The sequence below is a fragment of the Perna viridis genome, chromosome 15 (genome assembly GCF_037379345.1).
Source record: "Perna viridis isolate PV_CMFRI_1.1 ecotype Kerala chromosome 15, ASM3737934v1, whole genome shotgun sequence".
In the NCBI taxonomy this organism is placed as follows: Eukaryota; Metazoa; Mollusca; class Bivalvia; order Mytilida; family Mytilidae; genus Perna; species Perna viridis.
In genome coordinates, this window is record NC_142459.1 from 20,010,281 (window position 1) to 20,027,859 (window position 17,579).

General features: G+C 32.0%; 2 protein-coding genes across 5 annotated transcripts; one reads left to right on the top strand and one right to left on the bottom strand.

The window, feature by feature from the left end:
- Positions 1–447: 447 nt before the first annotated feature.
- On the bottom strand, positions 448–4,421 carry LOC148597386 (apolipoprotein L3-like). 3 transcript variants are annotated; one of them, XM_088563736.1, is made up of 2 exons: positions 4,200–4,421; positions 448–1,791 (listed from the first exon to the last, which is right to left on the bottom strand). In XM_088563736.1, exon 2 carries the CDS (start codon positions 1,777–1,779, stop codon positions 1,006–1,008), a length of 774 nt encoding a protein of 257 aa, XP_088419862.1. In that variant the 5' UTR covers positions 1,780–1,791; positions 4,200–4,421; the 3' UTR covers positions 448–1,005. The 3 variants fall into 3 exon arrangements, with proteins under 3 accessions (XP_088419862.1, XP_088419860.1, XP_088419859.1); XM_088563734.1 differs by having other exon boundaries at positions 4,141–4,219; XM_088563733.1 differs by lacking the exon at positions 4,200–4,421 and adding an exon at positions 4,123–4,192.
- Positions 3,684–15,637, top strand: LOC148597387 (uncharacterized). Of its 2 annotated transcripts, XM_088563738.1 has the most exons (5): positions 3,684–3,756; positions 9,813–9,939; positions 10,699–10,831; positions 13,667–13,796; positions 14,625–15,461. In XM_088563738.1, exons 2-5 carry the CDS (start codon positions 9,822–9,824, stop codon positions 14,742–14,744), a joined length of 501 nt encoding a protein of 166 aa, XP_088419864.1. In that variant the 5' UTR covers positions 3,684–3,756; positions 9,813–9,821; the 3' UTR covers positions 14,745–15,461. The 2 variants fall into 2 exon arrangements, with proteins under 2 accessions (XP_088419864.1, XP_088419863.1); XM_088563737.1 differs by having other exon boundaries at positions 13,667–15,637.
- The last annotated feature ends 1,942 nt before the right edge of the window (positions 15,638–17,579 follow it).

Here is a 17,579-nt window from a genome sequence, read left to right on the forward strand (position 1 = left end):
GAAAATGAAACTAAAAGGAACGTACTTTTTAGTACAAGCAATCATTCAAAATCAATCTTCTGTACCAAATAGTTTCTGGATTGACATTAGTTAATCGATTGCGACAGAGTGAACAGCTGTTGCCAGACTTTTTTTAGACAATATCAAATGTTGTTATGTATAAAAGGTTATTAACGAACGAAATATTTGTCAATAAAAGTCATAATATATCTTATCGAAGTTTTGGATTTTAGTAACTATCAAAACCTCTTGAAGCCTGATTTAAAAGAAAACCCTGTTAAAATAAATAATATATATAAATAAAGTAAATAAAATAAAATTTCATGGTTTCCGAGATTTTGATACTTCATTTTCATTTTTGAGGAGAAAAATTTACGTCAGGGATTATAATTCTTCATTGATACGTTTGTCATTACCATTTTACTTAGATATTATGCAAGATCTGAGTAACATTTATTTATTTTATTCTGTTTAAAAACATATGCTGAACAGACTTTGAAATTAATATGACACAAAATATATCATTTGTTTTAACAATTTTGTCCCTTAACCTAGGTCTACCTTCTTAAATATGTAAGCAGTTCATTGCTTTTCTTAGTATTACATATTTTAATAGAATTGAACATGCATCACAAAATTAGGAAGTCACTATTTTCATTTTTTTTTAATTGTACGGACAACACGCTTAACACGAATGAAAAGCTAGTTAGCGAAATATGCACTTTTCAAAACCTCAACAACTCGTGTGTGAATCTGTAAATCTTCATTTTGTTATTTTTCTGTTTCTATGTTTTTAATAATATCACTAAGTTGTTGTGCTCGTTCACTCAATGTATTATCATGTTAGTCTATTCCAGCATCAATGATTGTGGCGATGTCAAATACGATTGAGAATGCTGCAAATACTCCGCCCGTAATTCTGAACATTAAATAACATAACAACTAGTTAGCGAAATATGCACTAATAAAAAAAAAACCTCAGCATGTATGTGAAGCTGTAATTCTTCATTTTGATATTTTTCTGTTGCTAAGTTGTTGAGCTCGTTTAATCAATGTATTTTTCTGTAAGTCTATCCCAGCATCAATGATTGTTGAGATGTAAATTACGATTGAGAATGCAGCTAATATTCCGCCCGTAATTCTGAACGCTTTTGTAGCAGTTGAAGCTACTCTAGCCCCTGCTCCTGCAATACTTGATGCTACAGATGCACCTTCAGTGGCAGCTTCACCTCTTGCCCTAACACTATTAACGACAGATGCAAGGGATCGAGAGAAGAAACTTAATCTAAATGATGTACCAACAAAATTTGTTAAATCACAGCGAACCCCGGCAAATTGTCCTAAATAACTTTCAATCACTGGGCAGCTCTCTTTGCTTGCTTTCAATAGATTGTCGATCAAAACTGCTAATTCGTCAATTTGTGAATTATATTCCTTTAGTAACTGCTCAGCCGTTTTACACTTGTTTGTCACGATTAGATATTTTGCGATTCCGTGGGCGATTGAAGCGCCCCCTACAGATGCTCCAGCTACTGTTAATTCTAAAGAAGCCCCAAAAGTGACGGGTGAAATAGCTATTCCTAAAATTGCATGGATCCCTCCAACAATGCCAGTCGACGAATAAGCTATCCTTCCGACTCTCTCTTGTCTGTCCTCTACAACAACACTGTCGCGAATAATTTTCAAATCATCTATTATTTCAATACGCATGTTTTCAACCTTTTTAAAAGCAGATAATACATGTAGCTCTACTACATGCTCGGATAAGTTGGGAGGCATTTCGCTAGATTTCTACAAATTCAAAGATTACTTTAAAATAGAAATGTCTATTCTGATACAATTCCATCAATTAACATCGACTATAACTAAATATAAAAACCCTTTGAATATTATTTACCTATGTGTACTATGATGTAGTCATCGCGAAGTTCAGAATTCTTGATTTTTCAAGACCTTTACAAGCAGCTAATTTTAATTTCTAGTGGGTCTGATTCATAATATGCACGAAATCCTGAAAAATGACGGATGACGGGAACGTTTTCCACATAACCCGTGACGTAAACAAATGACACGTTGTACATTTAAATCTAAATTTTAAAAATCCCGAAATCTCAATGCATGCACATCAAACTGACGCAACTAACAGATTTACATAATTATGAAAAATGATTCCCTATTGTATTTTAAAAAATACGATTTGAATTATACAATCGCAGCTAATTTTTTTTTCTAAAAGCGGGTTAGGTTCTTGAACAAGTCGAACAGCAGAGTGAAATGCGTAATTCATGTGTAAGTACCATGCATTACATACGATAATTCTTACTTTTGCCGAACTTTTTCATGAGTATTGCATTGAATGAAGCAAGAATATTTTTCTGTAATAAAATTGTCTATTCAAGTTATTCATTAAAATAAATGTGACGAATAGTCAGTTATTCATCAATGCTTGATATTTGAAGCGGGAGGCATATGGGTAAAATTTATGATTAATGAGAGATTACAAGGTAAAAACAAATGACCGTAACGAAGAATATGTGATGACCGTAACAGAACAAGAGACTGACAAACGAGATGACCGATACGGGTTTATTTGGTACGAAATGCGAAATATTGAACTATTGTAAAAGATATTGATACGGGTAAAACAGTTACTGAATTGGTCAATTGGTTTAGGTTTCAGAAGAAACTACATCATTCTTATACTTATTCAAATTGATATTTAAGAGTTTGTGTGTGTGTTTGAATTTATTATTTAAAAACGAAATATTCCCTTTTTCCCTTTTGTTCCCTTCATGTTTATCTCAGCATCAAATTAATTGGAGTACTAAAGATGCATATTATGATTTTGTAATAATTTGTGTTATGTAAAGGAGAAGATATATGACAATAACACATGCTTAAACGGAATTAAACTGAAGGAAATATACCTTGACAGCTTAGTCAAGTATAAATGGTAAACAATTCGTGGAAGCGTTAATTGCTCCCTTCTCGATCATAGGTATGATTCTGATTTAAAGCCAAAAAAAATCATAGGAAGACAAAAACCTGGTATGTAGTTAATATCATTTAACTTTTTTTAAATTATTATATGTTGACACTTAAGAGGGGGGCTTTTTTTTTCTTCATTAGTGCTCAACTAAGAAATGATAGTTTAGCGGCATTTTATCAAAAATTACCATGATAAATGTACAAGGGTAGGCAAAACAATATTGGATCAGTAATGTAGTTTTAACAGAATTGCCAATAAAAAAAAACATCTTTCATTTTTGAACACTGATGTTTCGATCTTTTATTGTTTACTGACATATTGTGTAGTATTTTTAATATCGATAGGTCGAATTCTCCTACATCGTAGGACCACTAGCAAAATGTGATAATAATAAAATAAAGATGTCAGTATATTTTTATCATTCAAAATGGTGCTTGTATCCTTTAATTTTTGTAGGTGAAATACCACTATTTCGGAAACCAGTCGCCTGAACATACAAGAAAGTAGTTCGTAATGACACGAAGTAGTCCCAATATTGCACCCTATCATTCTCCTTGTTTAGTAGAGGTATACAAACTTGGTGCCATCTGAAAGCTGAATGAATCAGCAATACTTAAAAAAAAACTTCATTTTCTTTATTAAATGTAAAGTAAAATAATTCTGAACAAAAACTCTAGGCCCCTTGATATGGCTAAACTTCAAAACGAAAGTAGTGATTTCTGCATCTGTCCTTTCACTTTACCGTTCTTTCTTAGAAGGCACATAAGGTATGTTGATATTTTTATGAGAGTTAAGGTAAAGGGTGGCCATCATAATGATACCCCTCTAGCACCATCAGTACTGATGTAAAAAACATTTTGAGCCTAATAAAAAGCTGAATTTAACATAGAAAGTAATGGAGACCAAATATATTGATGTGGCACCTGTAGTGCATGTTTTCTCTCCGCGATTTCATTTGCGGTTTTGTGTTGTTGGTTTGTTTTATATACCTCTTGTATACAATTATTTGGTGGATTTATATATTTCTTTGTATGTGGGTCTAGTACTGCTGATGAAATATTTCTCCTTTAACTACATGTGCAGTATACAGAAATTAGAAATATTTGTATGATAAATATTTTTGTAAGACTTACCTGACAATCTAATCTTACCTTAAATGTCTCATTCGAAACAGATTGCAACTAAATGTTATCTTATTGAAATAACATACTTGTGAGTATTGAACCAATCCTGTACAAGTACATTACGTAATTGAAATAAATCATCCACCATTCCTGAATTGATCCAAACAGCATCAACACTTGTTATTGATAAGAACTAACAAAAAGATAATTATCATTTTGTTTTCTTATAGTCTTGTTGTACTAATATATGGATTTATTTCTTACATTTATCTTTTTTCCGAAGCAGTCGGTATAGTTTTGCTTTTTACCCCTTGACCTTAAAAACGTTCTTCCATGAAAACACAAGTCTCCTGGTCGCAGCTCTTTTTTCCGATTGGCCAAATACTAATTACGTAGTGGTGTTCGAAACCAAGAGGCTCCCAGGAGCCTGAATCGATCACCTGGTTGAATTTCGTCCTTTAAGGGCAATAAATTTAACAAGAGTTGTCCAACAAACTGTTGAAAACGGATGAAAACTGTTTAAAAACAGTGATTTTTTTTTATATTTCAAGAGCAATAACTCTTAAAAGAAATCGCCTTACAACTTAGATTTCTTTAGACTTTTAAGTAATGTTTTTCAACGTACAAAAACTCCCCACGTCAGTTCTATGTAGGATACCCCAAGAAACATTCATGCAAAGTTTGGTTCCAATTGGTCAAAGAGTGTCAGCGGAAACGATTTTCGAACGAAATAACGTAAAAAGCCACAAAATGTCGAAAAAGGGCAGTAACCTCAACTTGGTTTAACAGATTAAAATGAAAACTTGACCACAGATAGATCTTATCAAGCTGAAGACTTATACCCTATGTCAGAATTAGGCTAAACCTAATGGTTTTGGAGATATATGCAAAAAACTACTGTCTGATCCCTATGTTCTATTTTTAGTAACGGCGGCCATGTTTTTCAACGGATCAAAAATTTCCACTTCCATTCTATGCAGGATACACCTAGAAATATTCATACGAAGTATGGTTGCAATTGATTAAATAGTGTCAGAGGAGGAGAGTTTTAAAATATTATTAACGACGACGAAGGACGTCAAGTGATGACAATACCTCACATGGCCTTCGGCTATTGTTTCCTCCTCCACAAAATGACCGTTGGGATCCGTTAAAAAAAATAGCCACCATTACTAAAGATAGAACATAGGGGTCTAAAGGCATTTTTTTTTATATAACTCAAAAACCGTTGCTTTAGCGTAATTCTGACTGGGATAATATTGCTCACTTTCAAAAGACAGACCTATGCCGAAAATCTGAAAACGATATTGACAACCGAGTTATGACCCTTAAAACAGCTATTTCGGCATTATGTACCATTTTGAAAATACAAATATATTCTTCTCAAAAATCATTGTTGTGAATTAAATTAAAGTTTGCATAATTGTTTCGTAGGGTATTCCACACAAAACAACTGATATGTTTCAGTTTTGCAAGTTTTAGAAAGTACTTTTGTCAGTATTATTAAGTCAAATTAATATCACAAACCAGATTAACTTTCCCACAGTATCATGCAATTATGAACACAGGTGCATATATGTATGGCACTGACCACCAGTAGTTTTTGTTTATTTACTAACTATTAGATTCAAGATAAGTAATTTTACAGCTGTTACAAATTAGTAAAGCTGACACTACATATTTACATCATATGAAATGTTATTACTAGATTAAGGTATGCTTATAGGATGGGAGAATATTGTGGGAGGAGATGGTAAATTTGAGAATGAAATAAGATCAGATAGAGAGAGAGAGAGAGAGAGAGAGAGAGAGAGAGAGAGCAAGCTTTAACATCAGAGAAATTAACATTTATAGTGTATTACAACATCAAAATCAATCAAATAGGAAGTGAACTTTATTTTTGGACTTAGTTTTGTTGCGGCAAAAAGGGTGACGGTGTCAAAACATATACAGTACAAAAACCTCTCGCAAAGTAAATTAAAGAAACCTACATTACTTTACACAACTGTTGGGATTTTTTATCCACGAAAAAACATAACCCCTGTTACTAAAAATAAAAATGGGGTCAGAAGAAATTATTTTGCAAAGGTTGTTATCCTTAGCAAAGTTTTTGCAGAGTAATATCGTTCAGCCTCATGAGTGCAGGAATTTTCAAAACACTTTATCATTTGATTCAGGAGTTACATCACCTGAAACAGTTTTTGCCAGTTTTTGAATGAGCAACTTCGTAAATCTTCTTCTATACATATTATTCAATGAAAGTTGGCGTATTTGTTCCTGCGGGTATCCCATACATTATGACTGTTGGTACTTTTAAACTGTGAAAAAAACATGTCTTGTCTGGAATTGTTAATAAGTTTCCAATGAATGTAAATATAGGTATTAATAATGTATTGATAAAAAAAACATGGCCACCGTTACCAAAATTAGAACATAGGCGTCAGAAGGCAGTTTCTGCAAATAACTTTAAAATTCTTGACTTTAGCAAAATATTTGTAGGGGTTAACTTATATCGTTCAACATCATACGTTAGACCGATTCCGAAATTTTCGAAGCAATATGTATACTAATGAAGGAGTTATGGTTCCTGAAACAATTCTTTTTTTTCACATTTACATGTACAACTTTGAAAATCCTCTCTAAAATCATTAAAGTTCATTTAATGGAAATAAATCATATTAGATCTTTAGTGTATTTGTGATTGAAATTACTTGTGATTTTTAATCCATGAATATATACGGCTGCCTATACTAAAAACGGAACATACAGGTCGAAAGACAGTTGTTTTTTAGAATAATTCAAAAACTTTTGCCTTCAACAAAATTCTGGTTCAGGTCATAAAATTCCCTGTATTTGACTATTCAGTTATTGTTAATTTAGCCTGTTTTATTGTCAAGTTTTTTTTCTAATAAGCAAATGGTCAACCAGATGAACATTCAGGCTCTCTTGGGCCTCTAGTTACCTATATATAATATTTCTATGATATATTTATAAATGTTGATTTTCCGATTGTTCTTATCTAAATTTCTGCTACCAAATTCCATGTTGAGTAAGTCACAGTATTGTGACATTATGTTTAAACAACAAAATTATAAAACATTTTTAAATGTTCTATAAAAAAGAATCTATATGTTCATGTTTATAAGAGTAATCAAGGGAACGAAGATTCTAGCGGAAAACAAAAGAATGTAATCCTGGGACATTTTAATTAGGAGATGTGCATTTCAGTAAAACATGAACTCAAAAAATGGAAATGGATATCATGTCAAAAGAAGATCAACAAAAACAAGAAATATTATTCTGGGGTCTAATTTAATTCTCTCAAAATACAGAAATTAATTAAAACAATTCAGTATCAGTTATACTACATCCGTCCTCATTAACACTAAGTAAAAATTTGGTATGCTATTTGACCATGAGGTCAAAGGTCAAGTTCAAATGTCAACCACTCTAGTACGTGACACCTCGTCTTAATGAGATATAACCCCATACCAAATATCAGATGTCCAAGTAAAAAGAAAAAAAATATGGCCCAGACAAAATTTTGTATAGCATTTGGCCAAACTTTTGTCAATCATTTGACCTTGGAGTCAGAGGTCAAGGTCAAATGTTATCCTATCTAGAACATTACACTCTACCTTAATGTGATTTACTTACATACTAAATATCAGATGTCTGGGTAAAAAGACAAAAAAACCTTATGGCCAAGACAAAGTCGTTATGGCCAAGACAAAGTTTTGTATGGTATTTTGCCAATTTTTTTCATATTTGACCTTTGGATCAGATGTCAAGGTCAAAGGTCATCTACCTAAAATATTACTCTCTGCCTTGGTGTGATATACGTAAATGCCAAAGATCAGATTTCAAGGTAAAAAGACCACAATGTGCCTATGTATCGTATTATGCCAAAATTTGTATGTGATTTGACCTTGAGGTTAAAGATCAAGGTCAAAGGTCACCTACTCTGGTACACAACACTCTGCCCCTGAGATGATATACCAACATACCAAATATTAGAAGTCTAGGTCAAAAGACAAAAAAATATGGTTCGGACAATGTTAGTATGAAAAGCCTTAAGAAGAAGAAAAGTATTTTTGGGTGGTGATTTCGGGTCAAAATGAGCAAAAAACAAAGATAGGTTACATATTTTTGTTTTCGATATGTTTCAGTGGGAGGTCTTGCTAAACATCCATGCATACATTTGGATAATAAATTTGTTCTAGTGCTGGCAAAATGGGTCTGAACATAGCCTATTTTCGTATATTTCAAAATGTCAAAAATTCAGAATTTTGGTTGCTATGGTAACCAGATCTAAACCAATCAGATTGCTTTGTACTGTATTCTAAATTGTCTTCCTTAAGACACACTTCAGTAATATAATTATGTAGTTTGACAAATTTCCATCATTAGATATATGAAGTTACATTCAATTTGTGATGTTTTTGTGATGATTTGGCCCTACATTGGTGGTTGCTAAGGAGTGGCCGTTGCCATGGTAACGGTGAAAATTTTTTTTAATTTTTTTTTCATTTTATTGATTGTTTTTCCTATATATCCAATTGATTTAAAGTCAATTTGGATAAAATATCTGACATCGATAAATCACACACTACATGATTCTTAGATGGACTTCTACTTAATAACCAAAACAGCAAGTACAAACCAACCAAAGCAAATAACAACTTGGACTCCGCTAACAACTGAGAGTATGGACCAGGTGCACCGATAGGGTATGCGCCCTCTGCTTTTTAGGAACACCCACCGAGTTCCTTATCAAAAGTCTAGGGTGGACAATAGATTGTTTGTTTGTTGGGGTTTAACACCCGAGCAGCAATATTTCAGCTTTATTCAGACGATGAACATGAAATGGATGATAAAATGAACATGAAATGATGATGATGATGATATGAAAAAAGGGATGCAACACAAGGATAATGGGGTCGACAAATTTTGATTGCCACTGGAAATAGGGAGACGTGGGTAGGGTTGGGCAATTTAGCCTCCTGTGGCGGAGGTGGACGAAAGAAGAAAGAATAACTATGACACTTTGAAAAATTGGTTTTCATGGTACAGATGGATACACCGTGATGATCATGTTGAGTTCTGTAGTGATGACGTCAATAGTCCACCGTTCACCTCCCCTACTCACTCGTTCACCAAAATATGATTTGCAGCTATCCATATACCTCCCATATTCGAATCTTTTTGTCGCCACAAATTAAACTGAACATTTTTTTGTATTTTTGGCTTTTATATACCTCGCTAAGCATCTACACTTTGATACCTATATATGTCAATTCATTTCGCTTCGTAGAAACAAGTCCAAGAATCAAAAAACGTAAAAAAAAAATGGATTTTTGCCTAAAAAAAATACAAAAATGCTTCAGCTTTGCCTTTTGCGACCAAAGGTTCGTAAATGGGTGTCAAAAAGATAGCAGAAAATTATATTTTGGTTGATGAGTTGGGGTGCACGGTGGGTTATCTCAACCCAAGCACTACAATCTTTCAGAATATAATCCTGTTTCAGATGCCTAATTGTAAGAAGTGTAGCGCGGATCAAAAAACGTCTGCATAGTGACTGCAATGTAATGATATTATGTCACTTTTTAAGTAAGTGAAGTTGAAATTATTGCTGTATTGTTTTTACTATGAAAACGTCATATATCTTGTTTGAAATCATTCTGTTCAATATTTTGCAGGGGGTCAAAATGGATCAAATTGAACCATCTGTGATAACGAATGATGATCTCGTAGAAAAAGCGATACCTGGAGACATTATCACTAAGCAAAAATTTGGTATTTACTATGATAGAGTAGTCTACATAGGTATGTAGTTAGCCGGAAGTCCATTGATTAAGTTTGGCATCCTTGCACTTGTCTTTCTACACATTTTACCTTTGGCAACATCAATATGGTTGGATAAAAAAATTTTTCCATCATCTCGTTGACTAAATTTTGTGTATGAATAAGATGTTACCATTTTTTAAAATGGTTTACTCCTTGAAAATGATTTTTCGGACTATTTAGATTATAAAGTGTACATCACGTGACTGAGGCTTTTTCTTCATAGACAGAAAAACTATAGCAATTATTCTTACGACAATCGCACAATTTTTTCTCGATACCTATTATACTTTTGAAAAATTATTTTTTCTTCAGGAGGTGGACGTAGGGTAAGGGACATACTTCATATAATCAATGATTTGGTTGTATCATTTTCAATTTCACTAAAGCTTTTCAAGCTTTCAATTGAAACAAAATGAGGTAAATCAAAGTCCTTTTACGTAAGGTTGATGCAGAATACAAACGTTCCAATGATTTGTAAGAGTTATGCCCCTTTTCTTATGTGTACTTCCTTAAATGAAATGAAAAAATAGCAGAATTTTACGATAATGACCAAAAAGCCAAAAAAATTTAATTTTAATATTCTTAAAAAAGTATTGTGCTATATATCCACTCAGTCGAGTAATTTACATATTGAACTTCTTAAACATTTTAAATAAGTAATAGAAAAATTAAACCAAATAACGCAAATTTTAACTTAACTTTTGTTAAATTTAAAATTGGTTTTGTTAAATATTTAAGGTGATGGGAAGGTTATACAAAGACAAAGAAATGACAAAGAGAATGATGTGGTATCTTACGTAGAACGGTCGCTAGTAGATGCTTTCGACAGTTCTAGCGCTGGAATTGACAATTACTTAGATGCTGAATTCAGGTTTGAAAACCCATATATAAAACACTGTACATCTAATAGATATCTAGTGGATTATTGCCGGGGCACTTCAAAGAAAAATAAACCAACTCGAGGGTATATTTTCATTCAACATATGAAATAATGATATTCTTTTTGCTCACTTACTAATATTCTTGTAATCGAATTTTAGTTCCTTTTTTGTAAAAGCTTACTTAAAGCGGAGATATTGTGAACTAATCGTGTTTTAATGATATTGTCACAATTTTAATCAAGTAATTGCATAACATTATAAGGAATTTCGAGATTTAAGAAAAAAAGGTTAAAGGTTTTGATCCAAAAGCGTACATCAGAAACTTTAGTATACCACCGTTTTTGACATTCGTCGTCGCGTGTATACAGAATTATCACGGATAGAACGATTTTCACAAATTAAATCAAGTTTCAAATTTCAAAAGTCAACAGTTTCCGTGTATCACACACATACATGAACCTCAAAAAGACATTTTTGTGAATAAGAAAATTAATATTCCAAAATATACTAAAATATGTCTATTTAATTGAAGAGAAATATTTTCCAAGAGAAATAAAACGAAATTACACCTTTAGATGCGAGTGGATCTTTTTCGACACAACTGAAAATTTTGCTTTTGAAAGGCAGACAAATAAAGATAGAACTAAATATTTTGCACTACTGTAGAAACCTTCAAACTTAGTTCTTATTTAATTGTTGCATATCAGCAGTATAACCCTGTAACAAAATGACATATACAAAGAAGGACAACTCCATCTTATTCTCAAATACTAAAATACAATCAATATCAATAAAGTAGTAATATCTGTTAGTTTAAGCAAGTACACATTCTAAGCTTTATTTTGTATAGCATTTGGCCAAACTTTTGTATATCATTTGACCTTGGAGTCAGAGGTCAAGGTCAAAGGTCATCCTATCTAGAACAAATGATTAATCATGATACACACAAATAATGCACTTACAAGAAAGAATATAGCAAAAACAAGGAGGGAAAATTTGAAAAAAATTGAGATTTCATGTATGCAGATAAGAATGTTTGTCCAACTCCCATATGAAGTATAAGAATTCAAATTCAAATTTCTGAAAATTCTTGCTTATGAAGCATTTTTTGTGATATTTTAGTGATATTTTAGGTTACATACATTTAATTCAACAAATGAGCTATTAGAATGTACGCAAAAAATAGTCCTACACAAGTTTTAGTGCACATGTGTTATGTTGCTGTGGAAAAAGTACACATCAAATCTGCACAAGTGAGCTTGTGTTTGGCAGGGAATTATATTTCCTTTATTTCTACATAAAATGGTCACTGTAACTTACTGAATTAAATATATTTTATATGTTCTGCATGAAGACCCCTTTTGTGAAATGTAGGTGAATTCCCATTCTATTTTCAGCTCATTGTTTTCTATGAGCCGGTGTCGAACTGCAATGTAGTAAATCCCGCATAATATTTTCAGAGATATTAGTGTACACATGCAGCTTTTAGGCGATGTATCTTCTTCAGGTTAAAATTAAGGTTGAAGCTCCATAACTCATTGAACTAAATGAAATTGAAGCCTATGGGAAGTGACAATATTGGTTTGTAGACTTTAAAATGAAGTATTTCAAAGTAAAAAATGATAAATAAGTATAGGAATTTTGAAATTAGTGACTCAATTTGATTACGAATCTCAAACTTAAGGACATGACAAAAATAGTAGAACATAGTCCTAGCAATATACGACAAAATAATTTGAATGAAATGGATGAAACTAAACTGACAAGACACAAAACAGAAACTCAAAATAAGCAAACTCAAAATCAATAAACTTAAAATGGATACAAAATGAAAAAACATGCAAAACACATATCGCTTCCTTCATATGTAATACAAAGGTTTTGCTGATATAACTTAGTATGTCTGGACCGACTGGCTGCATGCTCATAATCTGCACAAAATAAAATATGAAAATCATAAGCCTACGTGAAATTATCAAAAGATGAGTAAATACAAACGGACATAAACATGAATTATGAATTTAAATAGCAAGACTCAAAAAGTATACACTCAGTCTACTCAGTCATTCAAAAACCAATAACTCTTACATAACTCTCAAACCAGATAAAATAGAATCCGAAATTGAATATGAACACAAGTAAGTGAAAGTGTAACAGAAACTAACCTGAATGAAATCAATGTACATAAGACCGTGTAAATATATATAAATGCATTGGACCAAATACAGCTATGTCTTTCTGCTCACAAAATCCAATAACTCCAAAAAGTACGTGTATACATGTCGGACATGCATTTCTGAAATTGTTTATACATGAATGTCTTTTTTATAATGTACAATGTATTTGTATCAAATCCTAATGCAGTCAATAATACAAGTCACATTCATGAAAATAAGAAATTTATATTTACAAAATTACTTATTTATATCTCAATATATATATATCAAAATCGCAACTACTCAGTCCTTCTTATTCCATAGAAGAAAAATTGCGGATATACTAAGCAGAATAATTTATGCAGAATATTTTCGATCCGATTCTAAGATTATATTAAGACTGGTTTATTTGGTTTTACTATTGCATTTCTTCTTGGTTGTTGTCCTTTATTTAAAGAGATAATTAAATTAATTTCTAGCGCAACCTGGTGGATCGAACGACTTTGATACACGTATCACTACAATTCTGGAAAATTACAGAAGTAATTCTACTTTCTGCATCCGACCGGAGTTTATTTTGAAGTGTAGCGGAAATGGCAGAGTAGTTCTGATTTAGCTTTATCTTTGCAACATAATAGCAACAGAATAATGAACCATATATTTTTGCAGTCATTTCTCTGGTCCAAAAACAGTTGAGAGAGCCAAGTTGCTTCTATCTCCAGGAGGGTCTAGTGTATTTCGTGATGCAGACGCTGATTTTGTAGTTTGGTGCCGTTATGGGCTGTACAGATCTAGACAGGTACATTGTCTACCATATTTCCTCTTTCGCCGCCATGACATATTACAATTTCCAACAATGATGCTGTCACTTTGTAATGAAGAATTCAAATCTACTGACGGAAAAAGTCAACTTTTGGACAACTGTTTCGCAAGTAGCTGGTGCTAGTTCGTTAAATAATCAATAACTAACATCTTTAATGTTTTATCGAGTACATACGGAACAGACGTTAAGAATTTAGTACCGTAGTAATCATAAGTAATGGTGTAACATTATATTAGAATTGTTGATATTTTAGCATGTCGTCAGTCCAGTCTGAGAAAGAATATTTAGACAGAAACAAATTATCAATAATCTTAACATATTTTTTTTAGATTTTTAGTCGCTAATGTCAACATGCAACAAAACGTCAAACTAGTCGTTGCATGTGTCTCGTTCTGAAATATTCGATATAATACGTTGTTGTTCGACTTTTAAAAAATGTTTTATTAATTTTTTCTTAACCACAATTTCAAAATCATCATTTGCAAATATAGTAATAATGCACAAAAGATTTAAAATAGTCTTAGTTAAGCCAAGAAACGAATTTTATATGGCGTTCTCCAGATCACCCGGTACATCTATCCCTGAGCGTTTTAGATGCTAAAATAGTCTTTTTGTCATGTAAGAATATACATAATTCATGTTTGATGGTAGGCATGATGTTATATTTATCAACGTATTAGCCTTTATGTTTTCATTATATAGTGCAAGACCCAGACCATGTAAAAATGAGTACAACATCAAGTCCCTTATGAATTATTCCTTTTGTATATTTATAGTTTTACAATATTTACCCATCTATTTCAGCTTGACATATGTATTTATAAGATGGATACATTTGCAGGAACTTTTAGACCGGTTCTCACTAGAATCATCAGTAAGCTCGTTAGAAGAGTAGGTGATTTTTTTCATAGTCGAGCCAAATAGTGTTAAATGTAATATTACGCATAGAAAAATGTGCTCTTCAATGACTTTAAGAACAAAAATATTTATATTTGTTTTGGAGTTAAAATAGTATTTAAAAACTTTCTTTACAATCTGGTGTTTCTTCTTTTTTTCCAATTGTATCTTGAGATTCTTATGTCGCATACATAATTGTATCACTACAAACCTGATGACAGTTTCTTAACCTTCCCTCCATTTTGACATGTATCCTTGCGCGTACTTCCCTTCTCAAGCAATTGCACAAAAATATCCTTCAAAGGAGAAGAAACATCACTAAGGTTTGTTTTAATAGTTAGTACATGCTTAAGAATCAATTAAACTAAATAAATATTGGTCTGTAAAACGGAGATATTCATTTCAACTACAAATTGTAAGTCTGGAGGTTTTTTCAGTATTATAACCGCCTTCTTCCCCCGGATTGACTACTAAATAATGCTGAAACGAAGCTATAAGAAAATATATAAAGATAGAAGTCACAAGTTTTTGTTTTTTGTATATTTGAGTATGTCGAAGTGACAACAACCCCTACGGGATGAAATGGTCAGTTCAAGACCACCCATTGGTCTTCAATGTAAGACGAGGAAACCCGCATACCATTGGGAAGGCTGCAGCTGTCTCCAAAAGAACGTTACACATAGGTACAGCGGAAAGTTTTCCTATAGACTCCAAAAACATAAAAGTAAACGAAACAAGACATACAGAGATTCAAAATCTGGCCACTGTGAAATATACAAATATCAAACGAATGACTAATAGCAATTAACTGATATGCAAGCTCCAGACCAGTTTAAACCTACACAGATTATGTCCTCATTGTTTGTAATATTATTCCCAATTTTTCCCGTGAAGGATTGAAAACCTCGGTATATCATAAGTCATAAAAAAATGACACAACCTATGTCATGCCGAAAACGGCGTTTTAGTTTCTGTGTTAAGACCCTATGAGCGAATCAATGTTAATACCACAAAATGCTATTTTTAACAATTTGACAATATCTTAACTATATCACCTACGAATAATCCTATTCAACGGTTTAGTTAACTTATTGAGTGAGTAATGAGCTTTCCATGCGCTGTGTAAAATATTACTGTACAATATAGGTTGAGAGATACCCGCACGTATTTGAGAATGAGTTCCTTCTATTGGTTGACAAATTGTGTGAATGTTTTTACTAGCTTGTGATATCGAAAACCTTGATGCAATTGTATAAAGATTTCTTTAACAATAGGGAATGAAAATTTATCCCTTTTGTCATGAATTTTAGTAATAAGTTTACTTTATTGATATAAATACTAAGATCAAGCAATGGACATTCTTTTCTATCAATAAATGTATTTGTTTTATTTAAAGAAAGTTATGCAGGATATTTATCTTTAGTATCAGTATTACAGTCTTCGTTGTTTACAACCAAAATATGAAAATACAACAGTCAGAAGTCAGTAAGAATAACATTTTTTTTCTTTTAAGTCATCAATTTAACCATTCTATTGATTGCAATCAAGGGTAACACAAAAATCAAATTCCTAAACACAATGACAAAGCAAAAAAAAACAAAGTCATGAATATGCAAAAATAACACAATTTGGCATCTAAGATCCAAAAAAAATAGGAGCATGGTTCGCATAATCTCTCGTTTTTATAAACAGACGCTGGATTACTCGCGTCATACCCATCGTAATATAACAGAAAAGGAAAACATGAAGAATTCATCTGTCCTTCGAGGTGGATATAGATACATATTTCGGATAAATTCATGATGGCGGTGGTATTAATTAAAACAATATAAATACATTTTAAGCTACTATCTACGTATGGATGGGTATAATAAAAATGACCTGTTATCCTGATATAATCACATTTCAAGTATGACAGCCAAATTGATGCAGTAGATGTCTATGTTTGCTTAAATTAAAAAAGCTGTTTAATATTACAGCGCCCATCTTACAGTAAGTGAATGAATGATACAGGGTTAATACAATAGTGTTTTTATGTATCTTTCCAGGTGGTGGGGTGTAAGCTTTATCTGCCCAAATTTGGATTTTTGTTGGTAAAGAATGTTAAAAAAATAACACTTATACGAAAACTCTGATAGAATAAATACATAAAGATGTAAGCGAAAATGAACCATGTCAGAGAAGATTTGTTATTAATTTATTATCAATTATTTGACCTCAAATGTTCAGAGTACACATAAGCCACTATATATCTTGCATTGTCCAAAGATCCATTATTTAACTAGATAATTGTGACATCAACTACAAACATCTAAGTTAGTTTCATGTTTTTTTAATTCCATTTTTTTTAAATTTGTAGTCGGTGTCTCAATTATCTAGTTAAATAATGGATCTTTCGACCATACTTTAAACGGTGAAAGAAACTTATGGAAAATACCAATCAAACACAAGATGTCTTAAACAATTAGGAAACTTAATACATGCAATAAATTCGTTGAGCATTGATTGTATTTTCATATCAAGGCAAGTATAAAGCAGGACATATACATTCCTGTTTATGCAGACCACCTTCATACATGGAGTGACTTGTCAATATTATTTTTGAGTTATTTCCCTTTCTTTAACCAATATATACAATAACTATTCTTGAGATTTGGTATTTTGTATTCATTCGGTTATTTAAATGTCGTTTTGAGTATTTGAACAAAAATCAACATACTAAATCAGATATAATAAAGTGTCTTCATGCAAGAATAATAATTTAGAAAGTTTATCATTAAAAGAGTAATATCCTAAAGCCTATATGTCATATTTAATATATCTTATCTAAACATCGGGTTCACCTGACAAGTCTACATCAAA